General features: G+C 40.8%; 1 protein-coding gene across 1 annotated transcript; it reads right to left on the reverse strand.

Annotated features, from left to right (window-relative positions):
• Nucleotides 1-3,909: 3,909 nt before the first annotated feature.
• Nucleotides 3,910-17,692, reverse strand: LOC115759631 (proline-rich receptor-like protein kinase PERK2). Its single transcript, XM_030700620.1, has 3 exons — nt 17,441-17,692; nt 16,682-16,891; nt 3,910-4,068 (listed from the first exon to the last, which is right to left on the reverse strand). Exons 1-3 carry the CDS (start codon nt 17,690-17,692, stop codon nt 3,910-3,912), a joined length of 621 nt encoding a protein of 206 aa, XP_030556480.1.
• Nucleotides 17,693-18,103: the final 411 nt, after the last annotated feature.

Raw genomic sequence — 18,103 nt, forward strand, 5'->3', positions numbered from 1 at the left:
CAGGACTATTCAAGTTGCAGGCCATGCTGTTTTCAGTGGCAAGAATTTGCGTGCAATAACCACAAGTTCAGAACTGCAATGCCGCAGTTGAAAATTCGGTATGAATTTCAGGTATGAGATTGCAATAACACCTGAGGAAACATTGAAGTAAATTTTTCTTAATAGTGTAGATTTAAATGCAGCCAGTCCTTAAAGAGCTTATTGTTTGCCAGTTTAACTGAACAAAAATATACGCTAAAGAACTTGTTAAATATTTATGTTATGAACCAAAATCATCAGAAAAGATAAATAATATTAAATATCTAACACAAAACTCTTTTTGTAAACACATATTTTTGCAGCTATTTTCTGGGTAAGTAGTCCCAATGGCAGAAAAATGAGAATAGCTATTCGATTCTAGCCAAGTATAGGAATTTTACTTAAATTTTTCTAATATCAACTTTCAACTGCTAATGATACAAATTTTAATTAAATTTACTTATAATAAATATAATTACTACACAATTAAATTAGTATTTCGTTGTCAACGTTAAATCCTATTCAAATGTAAGTGCTGTAAAGCGCTTAAAACAAATTTTGTGCCAATAGTATTTTACAAATCGCAACAGCTAGCCAGCTTATTAACTTTGTCAGAGCTTAAAACAAGTAAAAACATAATGAACAATTTCTATTTTGAAATGGGTGAAAACGCGCAAAAATGGCTTTGGGCAAATGTGTGTAACAGACAGAAGAAAGCACCTGTGGCCCTTTACATACATATTCTCGGCCCGTGTCAATGTTGCTTGAAGAAAACTCTTAGGTGTTTAGATCGAGAGTCAAAAAATTCAACACATACCCAACTTTTTTAATTGTTTTAGGTCTCGCACCATTCAGCAATATGAAAGATGTATAAATTTCAATTGAAAACGCACAACAATATTACGCCATATATTTAAGATTTTGTGTTCTGTTCTTTTTGCGAATATACGAATATTGTATTTCAGAATAAGATTATCAAGATCAGTTACGAAACACAGAAATAATTAAAGGAAACGTTTGCTAAGTAAAAGCAAACGCATCCGATTCTTTTTCTAACTCTTTAGATGGGATTGCAATTGGAATTTAACTGTGTGATGTATAGTATTAAGACGCAAGTGTTAGTACGGCGCTACTGATTTACCTATTTGATTAGGGTTTAATCCCAGCAAATGGAATTAACTTTTTATTTATTTGTTTTTTACAACGTTAGTCTTATACCTTTACCCATCAAAAATATTTAAATAGAATATATTTTCGCTTTTGGTAGAAGAAGGTTCAGGGTATCTGCCAGTCGGATATTCCCTATTAGAGCACTCTTACCGGTTGCCTGACCCCCTTTAATTACCCAGTTAACCGCCAAGATAAGATTGTTATGAAGTTGCATTAGCAATTGATATGCACGGGGGCTTATGCTCTATTATCCGCGCAATGCCGGACCCTGTGCACTTTTGCATTTAAATGCAAATGTCCTCGAAGTTGTGCTGCAGCGTTGACGGCCACAACAATAACGATAGCAACATGGCGACATACATATTAACTGCATTGTGACTAAATACACGTGTGTGTACATATATGTGTAAAGGACGCACACACAAACACACACACACACACAAATAGTTAGTGGCAAATACGCATACACACACTAGCACACCCATGCAGAGGCAAAGGACTCACGTGAGCGATTAAAATCTGAAGGAAAGCATTTCTGTTTTTTCTTTTTTCGCTGCTGCTGCAACATTGAGGGTTGTTGCCTCTGCCAAGCGAGGCAAGCGCCGCCAGGTGATGTGTAAATGAGCAGAGTTGAGCGACACGACGCGGCGCGGCGTTGCGCTGCCCTGAAAGGGTTGTTCAGCTGCGACGCGGGCAGCGGCAGCGGCAGCGGCATGTAATTGGAGGCGAGTGTCGTGTAAAATGTAAAACTTGCGCCGTAAATAAATCAAAACTTTCTGACTGAACAAACATTCAGGTGAGCGAAAAAATGCAGCGTGCGACGGCAACAGCCGCCAGCTCCAGATGGAAGTGTAGCAAGTGTAGCAGCAACCTAAATGCGGGCCTGCGGGGTGGGCTGGCAGCTCACAGTTTCGTATTGACAAGTGCGCCCGGAGGGAGCCAGAGGTGTGCAGCTAAAAGCGGGCACAAAAACGAGGCCGGTGGATTATTTATGCTAGAAATTGGAACAGCTGCTGCCGTTGGGCTTGAGAGGGCAGCCTCTTCATCTGCAGCTGGCTGAGCTGTTGACAGCACTGAATGTTTTTTTTTTTATGTTTGTTTTTTTTTGGGAATCTTCAAGCTGAAATGTTGGGTAAGTTCATGATACACACAGCAACACAGTTCGTCAATAAAGTTTTACTGTATTTCGCATTCCTATATTCATAGCATAATTAAGAGATTTTCCTTTCCAAAATTTAAAGCAGCTCCAAGAGACCTTCATCTTATGTCGCGCATTTTATTGATTTATTGCATAATATGCTAAACAGCTTGACCCTCACTTGGGGGCTCACCACAAAGTTTTTTGATTTATATATTCATTATTTGTACGCTGTATTTTTGCCGAGCACAGAATGAAATGTAAATGGCGCATTAATACGGTTGCAGAACACCAGAACTACTTTACTATACATATACATATATACATATATATATATATATATATATATGTAGAAAGGGAATTAAAGTTGTTGGAAAAACTTTTGCGGAAATCTTTGCAAAATGCGGCCAGGACACAGTCACATTTGCGGTGGTCGCAATAATAGAATCATAAAAATATTATTATAAATAAACAGTTTCATGAAAGAGATCTTAAAGTCATTTGCAAGCTTTCTCTGCTTCTGTTTCGCACTAAAGTTTCTGATGTCTTCAACAAAAACAACAACATCACAAAACTGTTGAATAAGTTGACAGGTTTTTCTATACCCAGTGCGCGAATGGTAAATGTACAGACTACGCACACACTGTTAAACATCATTCTCGGAAAATGCCTTAAATATTCTTGAAAAAATCTGATATTAGAATTATAACTATACATTCACAGGAAAACAGAAATCAAATCAGACTGCATGGAAATACTGAATCATTAATGGGAAGTGTTCTACCATACATAAACCAAGAAAGAAGGACATTGAATATTGTTCTACGAATTATTAATTTTTTCATTTCAAGAATATATTTATAGTTTTAAAGATTGTTCATTTTCTTATCTTTTTCGACATTTTTCTATTAGAACATATTTATTATCTTTGTGAAAGTGAGAGACAATATAAATAATGTGTCTTTATACAACCCACAAATTTAAAATATTAAACATTTCCATATGCGCTGTGCGCACATAGATTATATGAAGCACTCATAAGAGAGTATTTCAGGTCGAGCATATACAGTAAAAAAAAACTTCGTCTTTTTTTGCGCTGCGGCTTGTGCCATAAATATATTAAGCCGACAAACTTTTCCCATTGCTAGTAGGTGCTCAGCTGGCTAAGCTGAGTATGCATTGCTGGCAGGCCGCTTAGAGACGCAGCTAGTCACGAAAATTGATGACCGGAGTTTAACTTAATTGTATGTGGGAATCTGAATGGAATCTGTGGCATGCTGATTGTGTCAAGATTTCGTTTCAATTTGCGCCGCGATAAGGCAACGAGACATAAAAGTAAATTGAAACGCCTGTCGCTCGACACAGCATCAACTGGCCAGCTGACTATCACGGGTCGAGCACCTGAAACTGAACCTGAAGCTGGAAAGATGCTGTACAGGGGTGGCCGCTGCAGCCCGTGGACCTTGTCACGCACGTGCAGATGGCAGAGTTTCAAAAATTTTTAATTGAATTTGCCACTGGGCAGCGGCTATTGTCTGAGCAATGGTTGGGGTTTGGCGTCTGGGCTTGGGTTTATACTGTTGCTACTCACTGTGTAACGGTATCATGTACTCCATTTCCGAGTCGCTATTGTCAGCCTCCTCCATGGGCTGTATGCCGCCTCCAGTTTTGGCAAACGAGTTGGTGCGCAGGGCCATCTCCATGGCACGCAATGCGGGCAGGTTACGGGGCAATTTGCCGTTCTGAAATGGAGACAAGCGTTGGCATATTAAAATTAGACATGGATAAAGCACGTCCAAGGCACTTTAATTTGCAGACGGCAATTATTAATTGAGGACTGAAAACTGGTAAAAAAAAAAAAAATAAATAAAAGAAACAAACTACAAATTCGAGGCCACAAAAGGGAGACGAATGTCCTGTGCAGTGCTACAGAAATCATGAAAAAGGATAACACGTAGTAATCTGAGCAATGGATATAAATGCGTTTGCCTGCTCACCTTTGCCGAGCTCTGTTCTCTCTTTTCTTCTCCTCGCTCACACGAAACTAAACTAAAAAGCAACAACGTGACAACTACTACAACAACAGCAGCAGCAGCAAAAGGAGCAGCAGATGTAACTAGATGCTGCCAGAAATCCAATTTCAGCAAGTAGCAAGACATAAATTTGTTTGTGCCACACAGAGACACGCATTAAAGCCTCGCACCGTTTGCCTTTCCAGGGAATTGAGTAACCGGACCGGGAAGGAAGGGATCATCCCGCCTGGCCATGTCCAGCAAATGAATTCTGTTAATGCAGACATTACTCGAGCATATTAAAAGTCCAAATGGTCATTTCGTACAGAATTTTATAGCAACTAGCCACACTCACACCACTCTCACACACACACACACGCACACAGACAGACAGACAATGGCACTGGGGCAACAAATAGGCACATTTGTTCCGCCTCCCGCTGGCAAACCCCTTAGACGAGCCTCAGGACTGCAGCCAATGGCCAATGTAGTTAGCAGCCCAAACCTATGCGCAGTATTGTTTACCTTGCCACGACAATTGCGGTTGATAACAACAACAAAAACAAAAACTGTTCTATTTGTAGTTGATTATACATACACATACAGATATACATACATACTGACACATATATTTTTTTTGCACACCCCAACTGATCAACCAAGCGAAAGTGGTACTCCGCCCCTAAGGACATTTAGTTTATTTGATGTTGCGAAATGAAAATTGTGACATAAAAGGGACTAACAACATAATTAAGTAGTGTCCGAATGTGCAAATCCAAAGGCATAAAAAGCATTAAAAAAAAACACCAAAAAGAGCAAAATAATAACAACAACAAATGGATGAGCAAACGAGCGAATGCGTTTATGTTCGGCTACTGTTCGCCAAATGGCACTTAAAGGATTTCAATCCAGGGCCCAGCCTCAAGTAGGCTCCAAGTTGTGGGGGAGCATGCATATTAACTGAATGGTTAAAGCACTAAGAAGGGCGCAACCTGATCACCAAGCATACATAAGAGGCCATCTCCCCGTTTGTGGTCATAATTTTTAGTTTTTGCTGGCCACGTGTCGGCCACAAAAGGGTCATGATTAGTTCGCCCAATAAGGGACATGCCGAGGGACAGCACAAAAAAATAAATACAGTGCATAAGCCAGAAACAAATAAACAAAGCTAAAACAGACTCGAATGTGGGCTAACACATGCCCATAACTATTTTCAGGTCTTAATCATAGCTGGACCTGTCTGTTGACACATTCCGGATTATGCGATGCCTAACGGCGCAGAATATATTTTATTATTTATGAATCAAATAACAGTTTGCTAAGATTATTTTAAATAAATCTTTCATGTAACAACATGAGAACTTCAATAGCGTATTTAATAGATGCTCAAGTTAGAAATTGTAAACATTTCTTTAAAAAAAAAAAAAAATGAAATTAAATTTTTAAGTAGGGTATTTACTGGCACACTCGAGAATTGTGGAAATATTTGATTTACTTTATTCGAAGCCGCTAACAAAATTACCAAATTGGCTTACTATGACTTTGAAAATTTGCTGGCCTTATACTTAGTGTAAATATTTATGTACATAAGCATATATATACTAAGTTCACAGAGCCGTTGGCATATCGTGCCGTGGCTTAGTTAGGCTCAAAATACCCTGTAATGCTGAAATATTCTAAAACAGGTTAATCTAAGGTTTAGCAGGAATATGTAACTAGCCTTTGAATATCTCTCTGTCTATGATATCTTTATATATGCTTTTATGTTCAAGATGAACATAAACGAGAGATACGATATGGCCCTAACACCGATTACATATCTCCCATCGGGAATATATGACTAAATCTTGAGGCACTTCCCGATATAGGAAAACAATTTTCGTAAAGGCAAAAATAAATCAAATATGTTTTATGTGTATATTTTATACTGTATACATTAACATATAAATTCAAATACCTTTGCGAAATCATATATATATATTTATACAAATATATGACTTTGCATTAGGAATTTAACACCAATCGCTGGGTATCTTCCAGTCGAGCTTTATTGAGAAGCTCATTGCTCTTTGTTTTATTTGCTCATTTTTTGAGTATTTGACTTTATTTTCTTCGCCCGCAACCGTTTGCATGCACTGTTTGAATGTATATGTGAGTGTGTGTGTGTGTCTGTGTGTGTGTGCGTGTGTTGTGTGCCTGAGCTTTGTACAATTTTTTATTTAATAAAACAAATTCAGCGGACAGCCTGCGGCGAACATGGCAAGCAAAATTAAATTGTTTCGTTGTTTTGCGGCAGACTTCTTACAGCAAGATCTGGACGCGAACGCTTTATCATTTCTTGTTGCCGTTGACAGGAGAACGTGGCACGGCGGGAACGGAGCGGGCATGCGGGCACAGGGTACTGGCATTTGACAGGCCTGTCAGACAACTGGGGCGGCGACTGAGTGGCACACGCGTTCCCCATACCCCGGCGACTTGTTTGTAATTTCGTATTTTAATGACCAACAGAAATATCAAATATGCATGTCGGGGCGGGCCAGGATTTATATTTCTGCTGCGCGCTAACTCGCTGTTCAATTTCTAGATGGTATTTCCAGAGTTTCAACTTGCAAAACAATTCAATTTCAACGCACTGTTTTCATTAAACACATAAAGCAAATGCATTTGTGGCCACTCTTTGCATACATTTCGGCGCCGTTTTTCAGCTCGTTATATGCAAATGGCTGATTACAATGTCGAGCTTTAATGACGCAGCTGCGTGCTGGCCTTCACGCAAATATTGCAAATTACCTGTCAATAATATGGAAATCGCAGAAATTGCAGTCATCAAAGGCTTAACATTTTTTCTTTTAATAAAAAATGCGTGCACAGCAGGTTTCAGCGAGCACACACGCGCACGGTCTCTCAAAATGTGGCCATATTTATTTATATATGTATGTGTGTGTACATGCAAGTTTGTCCAACTGTCAAGGCGTACCGCCCCCCACCTCTTTAGGGCGTGACATGTGACGTGATTTCCACGCTGCGTGTTGTTGTTATTGCATATTGTGCCGCACTTCCGTTTCCTGGCGGCGCGCCGCTGCGTTTCTTTTGCATAATAGACGTTGATTAATGACGCGCCAAAGCATAGGTAAAGGTGTATGCAATACATTATTTATGAGCGGAGTTGCATAATTAGCATCGCGCTAAATAGCCAGCAAAATTATTAGCGGCCACAATGGCCCAGGCCCAGCGGTGCAATCGAGACTGCACTGCCATGGAATTTGTTGTTCCTGTCCTCCCATCGGCCTGCTTTGACAGTTGCCATTTGCCAAAGCAATGTATGCACAGCGAACCGGCAGCGGCCTCAGTCCCATAAATTAGGCCCCTTCTCACATCACATCACTCAGAGCGGAGCGGTGCCAAAACAGAAAGACACGCTAGCGGCATCAATCGACAAAAGTGCAGAGCACTAAAGGACGCAGCACGAAGTATGGAGTACGGAAGTGACATAGTAGTCGGGGCCGGAAAGACACGCAACATTGCATATTGGGAGCGCAGAGCGTATGAGGAATGCCAAATGCTGCCAACAAGCATGGACTCAACTCGAACCTCACACTGCCAACTGGCAATGATATAGCTCATAATTTCCAATTCGCATATTGCGGCTTGCAAGCGGCCGAGCAAACAAACGCAATCAGAAGCACTAACGCAAACCCAACTGCATTGTCTCTGCTAAATTCTGCATATCCTGTCATTGCATGCCAAACAATGTCCTGACCTGTTTGTTCAGTTGCAGTTAAGTGGGCTTTGCATGCCAACATAAACGCTCCTGTGTGCGTCTAGGCTCCTCTACTGGAACCTGTTCTATAGGCACATAAAAACTTCATATACAATTTTCGCATATCAATTTTAAAAAACAAAGTAATCTTCAGGTATGCTGCATATTTCAATGTTCTTGGCTCGATATAATTGTGATCGTGCTTCATTTTCTTATTTGAATGTAAATAATATGTATCCAATTTCCTCCTCTGCCTAAGGAGTGTAATCAAATATCTAATAGATTTTTTTAATTCAGGTGTGCCTAAGAAGAGAAGACTTATCGAAGCGAAGCTCATCAGAAGACTCAGCTTGGGACCGAGACAATCTAGGCAGGTCTCTTATAATTATTGTAAACTCTTTCATTTTATATAAACAATTAATTTTTAAAAGTTTCCTGGCTTTGTCTTTTTTGTGGCACTTCAGCTATACAGACAGTCTAAATAGACAGTTAATTCATAAAAATTAAACCAACCTTAAGAAGTAAAAATTATTCTTTAGCAAGATTTTAAATCAAGATATTAGGTATATAATAAAAAATATTTATTGCCGCAAGCCGCAATTCTTTAATAATTAAAATTAAATAAGACAATGTAAAGCCTGTAACTATGTACTTAATCGCGTCCAACTAATTGCCCGATAATTGACAGTTTGACGGCTTCGCTAATTTGTTTTTGCATGTTGCGCTGTCAAAAACTTTTGTTACCCGCTTTTTTTCCCCTACTTAGCTAAGCGAGTGCTGCCAGTAAATGTGCAAAGTGGCTGTGGATGCGCGATGGCCACTCGGAAACAGCAGGCAAACAGCCAAACAACTAACCATCTACAAAACTAGTCATAATAGTGACAGTAACAACAACAACAACAAAAACAGAAACAAAAGTTGCTCTGCAAATTGCGAGATACTTTTTATACATTTTTTAATTTTTAAAACTAATTGTTAGTTTAATCCTCTTACTGTCTCTTTGTAGCCATATGCAATTTGAGTAGAAGTGGATAACCTATATCATAGATTTTATCAGAAGCGCGGCTTGATTGTTTGGGTTTGCAAGAATATTGGTTGAGTCGAGATTTGGCTTTGCCCTTAACACTCAACATTGTGTTCGAGACTAATGAACCGGAAGTGCCATTGTGCAAAATGTTTGGAATTGTAAGGTTAAGGTTTCTCCTTCTATTTAATGAACTTCAATTATTTTAATTAAATTGTTTTTCCAATACCTTGCTAAGATCTGCTAAAGAAGAGGTTTCCTCTCGTTTCTAATTTCTAGGATTCTGATTTTGTTGGGCCGCCTTAAATACTAGGTCCATGAACTTGTTAAGCTCTATTATGTTTAACTTTTATATTTTGTTGTATTAATTAGTGTATGCATGTTACATTTTTTTGCTGAAATCACTTTGTGTAACCAAATATCTGAAGGCAGCGCCCAATTTATGTAAAAGGCAAGTAAATCAATTAATGTCAAACAACCTGTAGACAAGACAGCGCGCAACGATACAAATTCTGTTGAGACTGAGGGCGCTGCCGGTGGGCCTGGCAGGCGATTCTGCTTCGTTAGACTAATAATAATTAGGAGCCCACTGACATTTTGAGTCGAAGGCAAATACAATTAATTACCACAAAATACAAGTAAACACAATACAAATTTATAAAGGCACACACACTGAACGTGAGCGAGAGTGTACGGCAAAGTTATATGGGAGGGGGGAGTCTGGGAAGGACCTGAAATATCAAAAGCAAGCGGCAGGCGCTAAATCAATAGACGGACACAGAAAACTTGGCCATTTCTGAGAACATTTTGCAATGTTCTTACGAACTCATACAAAATAATGAGTTAGTGGCCGAGGCGAAAGAGGCAAACAAAACGTCCAGCCAATGGCCACAAGAACCAACAATAACAGTAACAACAACAACAGCAACAACAAATATGCCAATCAATTATACGGCCAATTAAATGCTGAAAAAGCACCGAAAAATACCGACAAATATAATGGAGTCGAATCAACTCGAGTCGATTGGTGGCGACTCGGGTCGACAACAACAAGAGGCTGGCTCTTGCATTCAATTTAATTGACTTGGCAGTTAAAACATTTTTATTTGTTATTGAAAATAAAGACGTGCACGGTGCCAAAAGACAAACAAAGCTGTTTCAGACATAACAAACACTCCGAATTCGTGCCATACGTACAACACTCGCTTTTGCGAGAAGAAGAAATGTCATTGAAGTACTTGAATGTGGGATTGTTTTCAGAAAGGCCTAATTGTTTTTATAAAATGATCTCGGAGACGGCAAACAGAAGGCAACCACTTTTAAAGGGTGCAGCTAAAATAGCACCACTTTCTCTTTTTTCTCTCTGCATGTCTTTCGTTTCCATTTTCATTCTCTCTGAGCCGAGTTTCTAATCATACCGGCTGAAATATTCCCAGTAATTTTAGTTCAGCATTTTGGGCATCATTCACCTTTATTTATGTGCGTTTTGCAGTGACAGCGAGACAATCATCGGTCTGGGCGTGAGGCGATCTGCTGGACTCATTTTAGGGAAGCTATGTAAGTTATTTCACGTTGTATAAATATTCGAATAAGCCTGAAGCAATTTGCACAAATATTTTCGAAGCAGACAGCAACGGCAGAAGTAGCAAAAATGGGCAAAGTTATTTCATGTATCTATTGGCATTTGATATTGCTCAACTGTACTCTGAATGAATGTTTGAATAACTCACTGTACGGTGGAGCTCACTTATGGCGTCTAAGAATTCGACCTGTTCAAGCAATAACAGCTGCAACAGTAACAACAATAACCGACTGGCAGATAGCTTCACATTAGTTGCAAATGTTCATTTCAAATTGTTTTCTGAAAACAAGTAAATTGCAAATCCTCAATAGGCAATGGCCAACGGTTAAGTTTGTGGCCTAAGCTGTTTAAGTTTAATTTACTAAGTGCAAAGGAATTTTAACTACAAACACACACGCTAACACCTGGAAACATTAGAGCTGACACATGTATTAATCACAGCCAGTTTGTAAATTATTTAGAAATACCTTTTGCGAATATATGCATACTCATATGTATATGTACATATATATATTGCTTATGGCTTATTTAATTAGCTTCGTATTAAAGGCAGTAATCGTTAAACAATTAAATCACCTACGGCACTAGGAATTTGCTTTGCTATGTGTATATTGATTGTGCTGTCTAACAGTTTGCCAGCAATCAACTGAAAGGTAATTTAATAAAGACATAATAATTTTGGATAAACTGCAATAAACACAGAAAATAAAGTGCTGTCAAGCATAGACAAAGTTATTTTTTAAATAAAATGTAGTTAGATTTGACTTTTTATGATAGTTTTATAAATAAATGTTCACGGGTTGGTTATTTTGACGTTGTTTAAAAATACTATCGCTATTATAATTGTACAGTCTTAATAAAGACCTTTCTATTTATTTATAAATCAATAACTTTTTTCTATAATCTAAAAGCAACTGTTATCAACCCGAATAGCAAATGATCTGCGATATCAATAAGACCTTTTAGATTTTAGCTTTTCTTATGGACACCTGGGCTCTCTTGGCTCGTGGCGGGCAGGATTTTTTGTGCATTTAAAATGGCAAGAATGTTGCACGCGCTCCGTTGGCGCTGTTAGTTGCCTGCTTGACTGCCTGCCTCTAATTTGACAGCCGTGGCTTGGCATTGTCGTTTCGTTTACGTGTTGTCTATCTTTGCCAGCGACACGCCCCGTGGCTGCAACGCCCCTCCCCGCACGAGCGATTCCTTGTTCTACATTAGGAAACATTTTCTTTGTCAGTTGAGGTTGCATTTTATTGTGTTACAACAGAGTTTGGCTAAGCTGCCGCTGCCTCTGTCGCTGTTTCTGTTTCTATTTTGTGTGTGTGCTTTTTTTTTCTTCTAGTTTTTACCCTTCAACTGTTCCCTTGTCCCGCTGCTCCGCACTGAGCGGCAGTTTGGGATTTGGCCTGACAGCTCGCTCGAAATTGCGACTGTCAATTGCATTTAATTCGAGTTGTTGCTGGCGGTTTGACCTTAGCCACAGAGAACACAACAACAACAACAAAAGACCAGCAAACAAAAATACATGGGAAAAAGTTAAAATCTACAGCTGAACCAAAGTTAGCTGCAAATTTTGGAAAGCAATGGAATACACAGATGTTTCTTAAACAAATTTATAAGCTTGCGTATACTTAATATGTCGGCGACATTTGCATTGTAAAGCATACGCCCCGTGTGCTGTGCTTAAGGCGAAGCCGCTGCCAACGTTTACAGTTTCAAAGGCAACCTGCTTACAGCTCGACGAGTGTCGAGTGGCTTAATAAACCGTTAAAAAAAAGAGCTTTTTCGCGACTGCTTTTGAAATTTGGCGCCAGCTTGCACAGTCACACACATACACAGAAGCACACAGACACATCATCCGTGAACGCAGTGAAGGCAAACGAGCAGCATGAACAAAGAAGCACTTGGCTGGCTCACACGCACGCACACACACTCACACACACAGAAGCATTGTGGTAAAAGCTTTCAAGTGCCAGCAACAAAAATAAGGAAAGCGAAGCTGCCTCGGCTGCTGCGTCGACGTTCGCGTCGTCCTTTTCATCTGGGCAGCGGCATTTAAGAGACTTTCGGCAACCCAATGCGTGCCCTACACACACACATACACACACACTTGTACAGGCATACATGTTCGTCTGTATTTGTGAATGCGGTGAAATAAACGGTATTCAACACCATCGACTTTCACTAACGCCACCTCGCGGCCGCTGCACAGATTAAATTAACAGCGCTCTGTGAACCAAAGATGCCCATGGTGGGATCAGGACGAAAAGGACATAAGAGCGAACTTGCGAGCCCTTGAGCGCATTGAAGCGTTCGTTGAGACTGATTCGCACTGCCAGCTCTGTGAAATGCGAGAAAGTCACCACAGCAGCAGCTGTTAATGTGGTCCTGACTGTCCGGACTATGCTACAGTTTTATTTGTAGCAATATTCGAGCTGTTTTTGCGGCTCAAAGCCAAAGGCAAGGTTTTGATTGGCGCTGCTGGCATCGCTTTTCTCGTTTGGTCGTTTCGTCGTTTTTGCCAGGCACTTGTCCAATTTGCCATTTTAGCTGTCAACGTTTCGCAGGGCTTTCAGTTGTTGTCGCTGCCCACAAAGCGCTCCTTTGATATTGCATCCCTTGGCATAAATATCGGATTTCTTTTGGCTAAAATATCAACAGCATTGCTTGCATTACTGTTGCCTGCCCGACTGCCTGCCTGCCTGCCTGCCTGAGCGCTCTACAAGGACATGCCTTTCGCCTCATTTTGTCTATGGTCTTTATTTCTGCACGCCAAAGTTATGACAACATCAGTTAACGATACGTTTGTTTTTGCCTAGCTGGTTGGATACGCATCATAAAGACAGACACACTCTACAAATTCGATGCTCTTTGCAGTCCTGCGCATATGTTTTCGTTTGCTTTTTGCTGTGATGCTAACGGTATATAAAATATGAATTCACTTACGAGTATACATCACACATCAGCCCGAGGCCATTAAGCCAACTTCACTCGCAGCCAAAGGATGCTTTCTGCCTTCTGCCTCTCAATGGCCACTGCATTTTGTTTGGTGCGACCTCAGCGCTTTTTATGTTCAGCTGGCCCCATCATTGTCTTCGCTTTTGGTCTCTGAGAGCCCCTGAATTGGTGTTGTTATTGTGACTCGTTATTTTTCGGCTTTTTGCTTGTTGCCTTTTGCCTTATGCCATATAGCGAACGATCGGCACAAGGAACGAAAATGGCAAGCAACTGAGTGTGAAGAGCTTGCTGCCCTTTTGGCCTCTGTGCGGGGTTAAATGGATTTTTGATTGCACACTGGCAAAAATGCGACGATTTTAAATTGTCCTGAATTCGGCACTTATAAAAGTGTTTGAAGACCTCGTTAACGGCTGTAGGCTTTAAAAAAAATAATTAAAAATAGCTAGGAACCTAACTAACTAACCAAAGATATAATATTGTTTGAGGTCTTTCTGAACTGAACAGATAAATTTAAGTTCTTTTTTCTAAATAACTGAAATCGTAATCAGTTTAATCAAAAGAAAAATTAGCTTAACGTTTAAAAATAAAGAAGTTCAAATGATCAATATATGAAGGGATTCTCGTTTATTCAGACTGCACAGAAAAAAGCCTTGAAAGTTATAGAAGAATTATATTCTGGTCATGTTCTCGTCTGCAGCAATCTTACATGTAGTTAAAATGATTTGAAATCTCAATGTGGTAATGTGCAACATCTGGGCACCTGTATTATTGAATAAAACGCTATGCAGCACACATAAAGTTCTTAAATATGCAAATGCAAAAACTAAAGGATGCTTCCCGCACTCCTAACTGCGCAAACACATTAAAACAAGCTCGCACCAGTTGCTCTAACACCAAAATCCGCTTTAAAAGGCTCCGCAATGGCACATGGAATATGAACAGAGCAATTATTATTTCCCGACCGAGTGTTATTTTAACATAATGCTGTGGGTGGGTCAATTGGGAGCGGCTGCAGGATGAAAGTGATGGAAAAACAGAAAAGCTTCATGTGATTTAAAATGCAGAGTTCAGAAACAACAACGAAATTTCTTAATGCAGTACCCTTGCACGGGAACATAACCAAATAGCATGCTTAGCAGGGGCTAACTGTTGTCACGCACACACACACAATCACACATACAAACAAACACCTACACCCATATGCGAATGCAGTGAGAGTACATTATAACAATGGCCAAGTGCAAGCATTAAAGCGAGTACATAAAATGCTTTCTTTGTGGATGATAGTCTGCTGGGTGTTGAATAAAACTATAAATGGAAAAACGTCGAGCAGGAAAAACAAACGAATTTCGGGTAGAGTGCATGAAAGATGAAGGCAAGGCATTGTTAAGTTGTGGTTGAAGTCCAGACCACAAGCCACACACGCACACACACACCGACACTCTCACATAAGCATGTCTTACACCGGACAGTTATGGATATGTTACAAAGGAACACACACGCGCACTCACACTCTGGCAGTCAAAAAAGGGTATTTCATGAAAGATTTAGCATTCAAATGTGCAGGAAAAAAAGAGAGCAGCCTGCTGGAAACGCTTCTTAGGATCGTGTGCTTTGTAGCATACATTTTGAGGGCTAAATAAAACTACTTAAACGAGTGAATGAACACAAGTAAGAAACATGCTATGAAACGAGCCAGAGATGTTCTACTTTTTAATATACATTTCGCTTATGTTTATTTAAAATGTGAAAGATAATGTATCTAAACGCACAACCACGCACAACCCAAATACGAGTAAGGGCAACATTTGACAAACTGCAAGTTGTCAACAAAAGAAAACTGAAAATTCAAATTGCTAGCTGAGAGCTTATGAATTTTTATACTTTAATAATATACTTTTTGCTGGCACTGTAAACGTGGGTGACTGCTGGGCAACACTCAGCAATTTTTTACAGATATATATACATATGTATACAGGTATATATATATGTGTGTGTGTGTGGAACTGTTGTTGCCGCTGATTCTTAATCAGAATCAACTGATCTGCTATGCACAAGCAGAACAAAACCAACGAAACTCTGGCAAAACAAAAAAAAAACAGAATAGTAGACGCTATCTTTGCAGTCGTATCTGAGTTCTTGCCTTTAGCTAAAAACCTGACAAGCAACAACGTAATTTACAAGGCGCGTTTGCATGTCGCTGGACAGGACGCAAAACTCAACCTGAGCTGAGCCAACCCCAAAAGCTGAGCACAAGTTTTAGTAGTTCGTTGTCGTTTTTTAGTTGCTTCTCTGTTGTTTTTGTTGTTGTTGTTTCGCTACTTTCGCTCGTTGCTTTACTCATATTAAATGCAAAAGTCATTGAGCGCAGGACAGCAGCAGGATAAGAGGGCAGCTCGGTGTAGTCGGACCTGCTGCAAAACAACAAGTTTATTTCCACATCCTTGGACATGAGTTTGCTGTAAAATTTCGTGTTGATGATCTTACTAGGTTATGCATTAGTTTTTTGTGCACGCCCAGTTTCGGCCCCTTATCTCTCCTATCCCTCTCTCTCTCTCTCACTCTCTCTCTCACTTATCTCTCCTTCGCTCTCTCTCGCTCTCTAGCTTTCAATATCGCCGTTGTCTGTTCTTTCACTTCCGCTTGCAACGCTTGTATTTCCTGTCCATGTAACTTTGATTTTTTGTGTGCTGTCTCTGGGTTAAATCTCGTCAGCGACATGCACCCAAATTCTGTTGCAAGCTCTCGACTTTGCTGCAGTTACTGTTGTTCTTGTTGTTGCTACTCGTTCGTCGTTTATGTTTATGCAAATTGAAGTTTTGTACTGCTGCTGCTGCAGCTGCTGTTAACTAATAAATATTAAGTATACGCGCCCTGGACCTTGTTTCTTGTCTGCACACAAATTGAAACATTTTGAAACCTTCCAGGATTTGTAGTGGATCGTTTAAAGCTGATGCTCAGATTTACCGATGCATAGAATATGTGTAAGGAGTCGGGGACTAATGGACGCGGCACTAACCTGCTGATGCGCTCTAATGGCAGCTGCAGCGACCGCTTTCAGCGGCAACACAATGCGGGGCGGCGGTGTTGGTGGTGCTCTTGGGGGCAGCGGTCCGGATATTGGCGGCTGTGGCAACGACGGCAATGCCGGAACTGGAGGCGGATAGTGGCAATGAAATGCAAGCGGCAGCACCAGCGGCGGCGGCCGCGGTGGTGGTGGTGCTGGGGTCTGGCCCAATGGTGGCATTGAGTTTTTAACAGCTGGCAAGGATGGTGGCTGTTTTTTTGTATATTGCAGCGGCTGTTGTTGTTGCTGCTGTTGCTGTGGCACGGGCAAACTGAAGGGCACAAAAATCATAGGTGGTGCGTTATTGTAGCTGTTATTGGCGAAAGCAGGCGCGGAGGAATTAATGTCCATGTTGTTGTCGTTGCAGCGATTGGATAGGCTAAAGGCATTGTTGTTGCTGTTGTGCCTGCTACAGCTGGTGTGACAATGTGGGGTTGCTGCTGGCGGCGGATTGTTTATATATGTCGTTGACGTGGTTGCCTGATGCTGCGCAGGCGTCGCAGCTGCTTTCAGGCAGGGCAACGGCTGCATCTGCTGTGTCGTTGTTGTCTGTTGCAGCGTTGTGATGCAGCTGATCTGCTGTGGTGGGTGCTGTTGTGGATGAGGCTGCTGGTGCTGCAGTTCATGTTGATGCTGCTGTTGGTGTTGCAGTTGATGCTGGTGCTGATGCTGCTGTTGAGATGCCTGGTGCTGCTGCATAGCGGCGATCACCTGTGGCGGCTGCTGCATACGTGGCACGGGCAAATGCTCATAGCTCTGTCTACAACAGCGACAATCCTGACAGCAGCCAGTTGCTGAAGCTGGCGGATTCACGCTGTTGTTGCAGCAATTGCTGCTGCTTGGCAGCACGTAGGGATTGCTACTGGACCGCACTGTGCCCAAGTAGTCCATCTTAGGCGCCTTGCCTGGGGCTGCTGCTGTCTGCGATGGCTGCCACTGCAGTGCGCACGGCAGGATGCCCATTAAGCGCAGTCCCACGGCGGGACTGGCAGGCTGTCCAGTTGCTAGGTTGTCTATTTTGGCGGCGTCTTCTCTGCTTGTTCAACTGCAAAATAAATATTTAATAACGAATTGGAGTGAGTGAGTTGTATATACTATGGGTCTAATTGCGATAGATAGAACCCATTAAAAACGCAATCAAAGATAACTATTAGGACAAGGGCATGAGTACGAGAAAATATAGAGAGAAGAATGGGAGAGAAAAAGAGAGTTTATCAGAAAGAAGTTTTGCAAGTTAAGTAGATAAAGAGAAAAATTTAGAGCGAGAGTAAAAGAGGGAAAATTAAAAAGAGATATTAACCATATAAACATTTTTGGATCCGATGGAAATCGCAAAGGGAGCCAGAAATTAAAGATTGTAGGAATTTTCATGGT

The sequence above is a fragment of the Drosophila novamexicana genome, unplaced genomic scaffold, assembly GCF_003285875.2.
Source record: "Drosophila novamexicana strain 15010-1031.04,08,12 unplaced genomic scaffold, DnovRS2.1 tig00000308-arrow-arrow-pilon, whole genome shotgun sequence".
In the NCBI taxonomy this organism is placed as follows: domain Eukaryota; kingdom Metazoa; phylum Arthropoda; class Insecta; order Diptera; family Drosophilidae; genus Drosophila; species Drosophila novamexicana.

What these genes read in the sequence shown, in the direction of transcription:
- LOC115759631 (XM_030700620.1), bottom strand. Translation starts at nt 17,692, where the DNA reads ATGGGCATCCTGCCGTGCGCACTGCAGTGGCAGCCATCGCAGACAGCA. An exon ending in GTATGCAGCAGCCGCCACAG is followed by an intron (nt 16,892 to 17,440) that starts GTGATCGCCGCT and finishes CCATTGGGCCAG; the next exon opens with ACCCCAGCACCACCACCACC. An exon ending in CCATTAGAGCGCATCAGCAG is followed by an intron (nt 4,069 to 16,681) that starts GTTAGTGCCGCG and finishes TCTCCATTTCAG; the next exon opens with AACGGCAAATTGCCCCGTAA.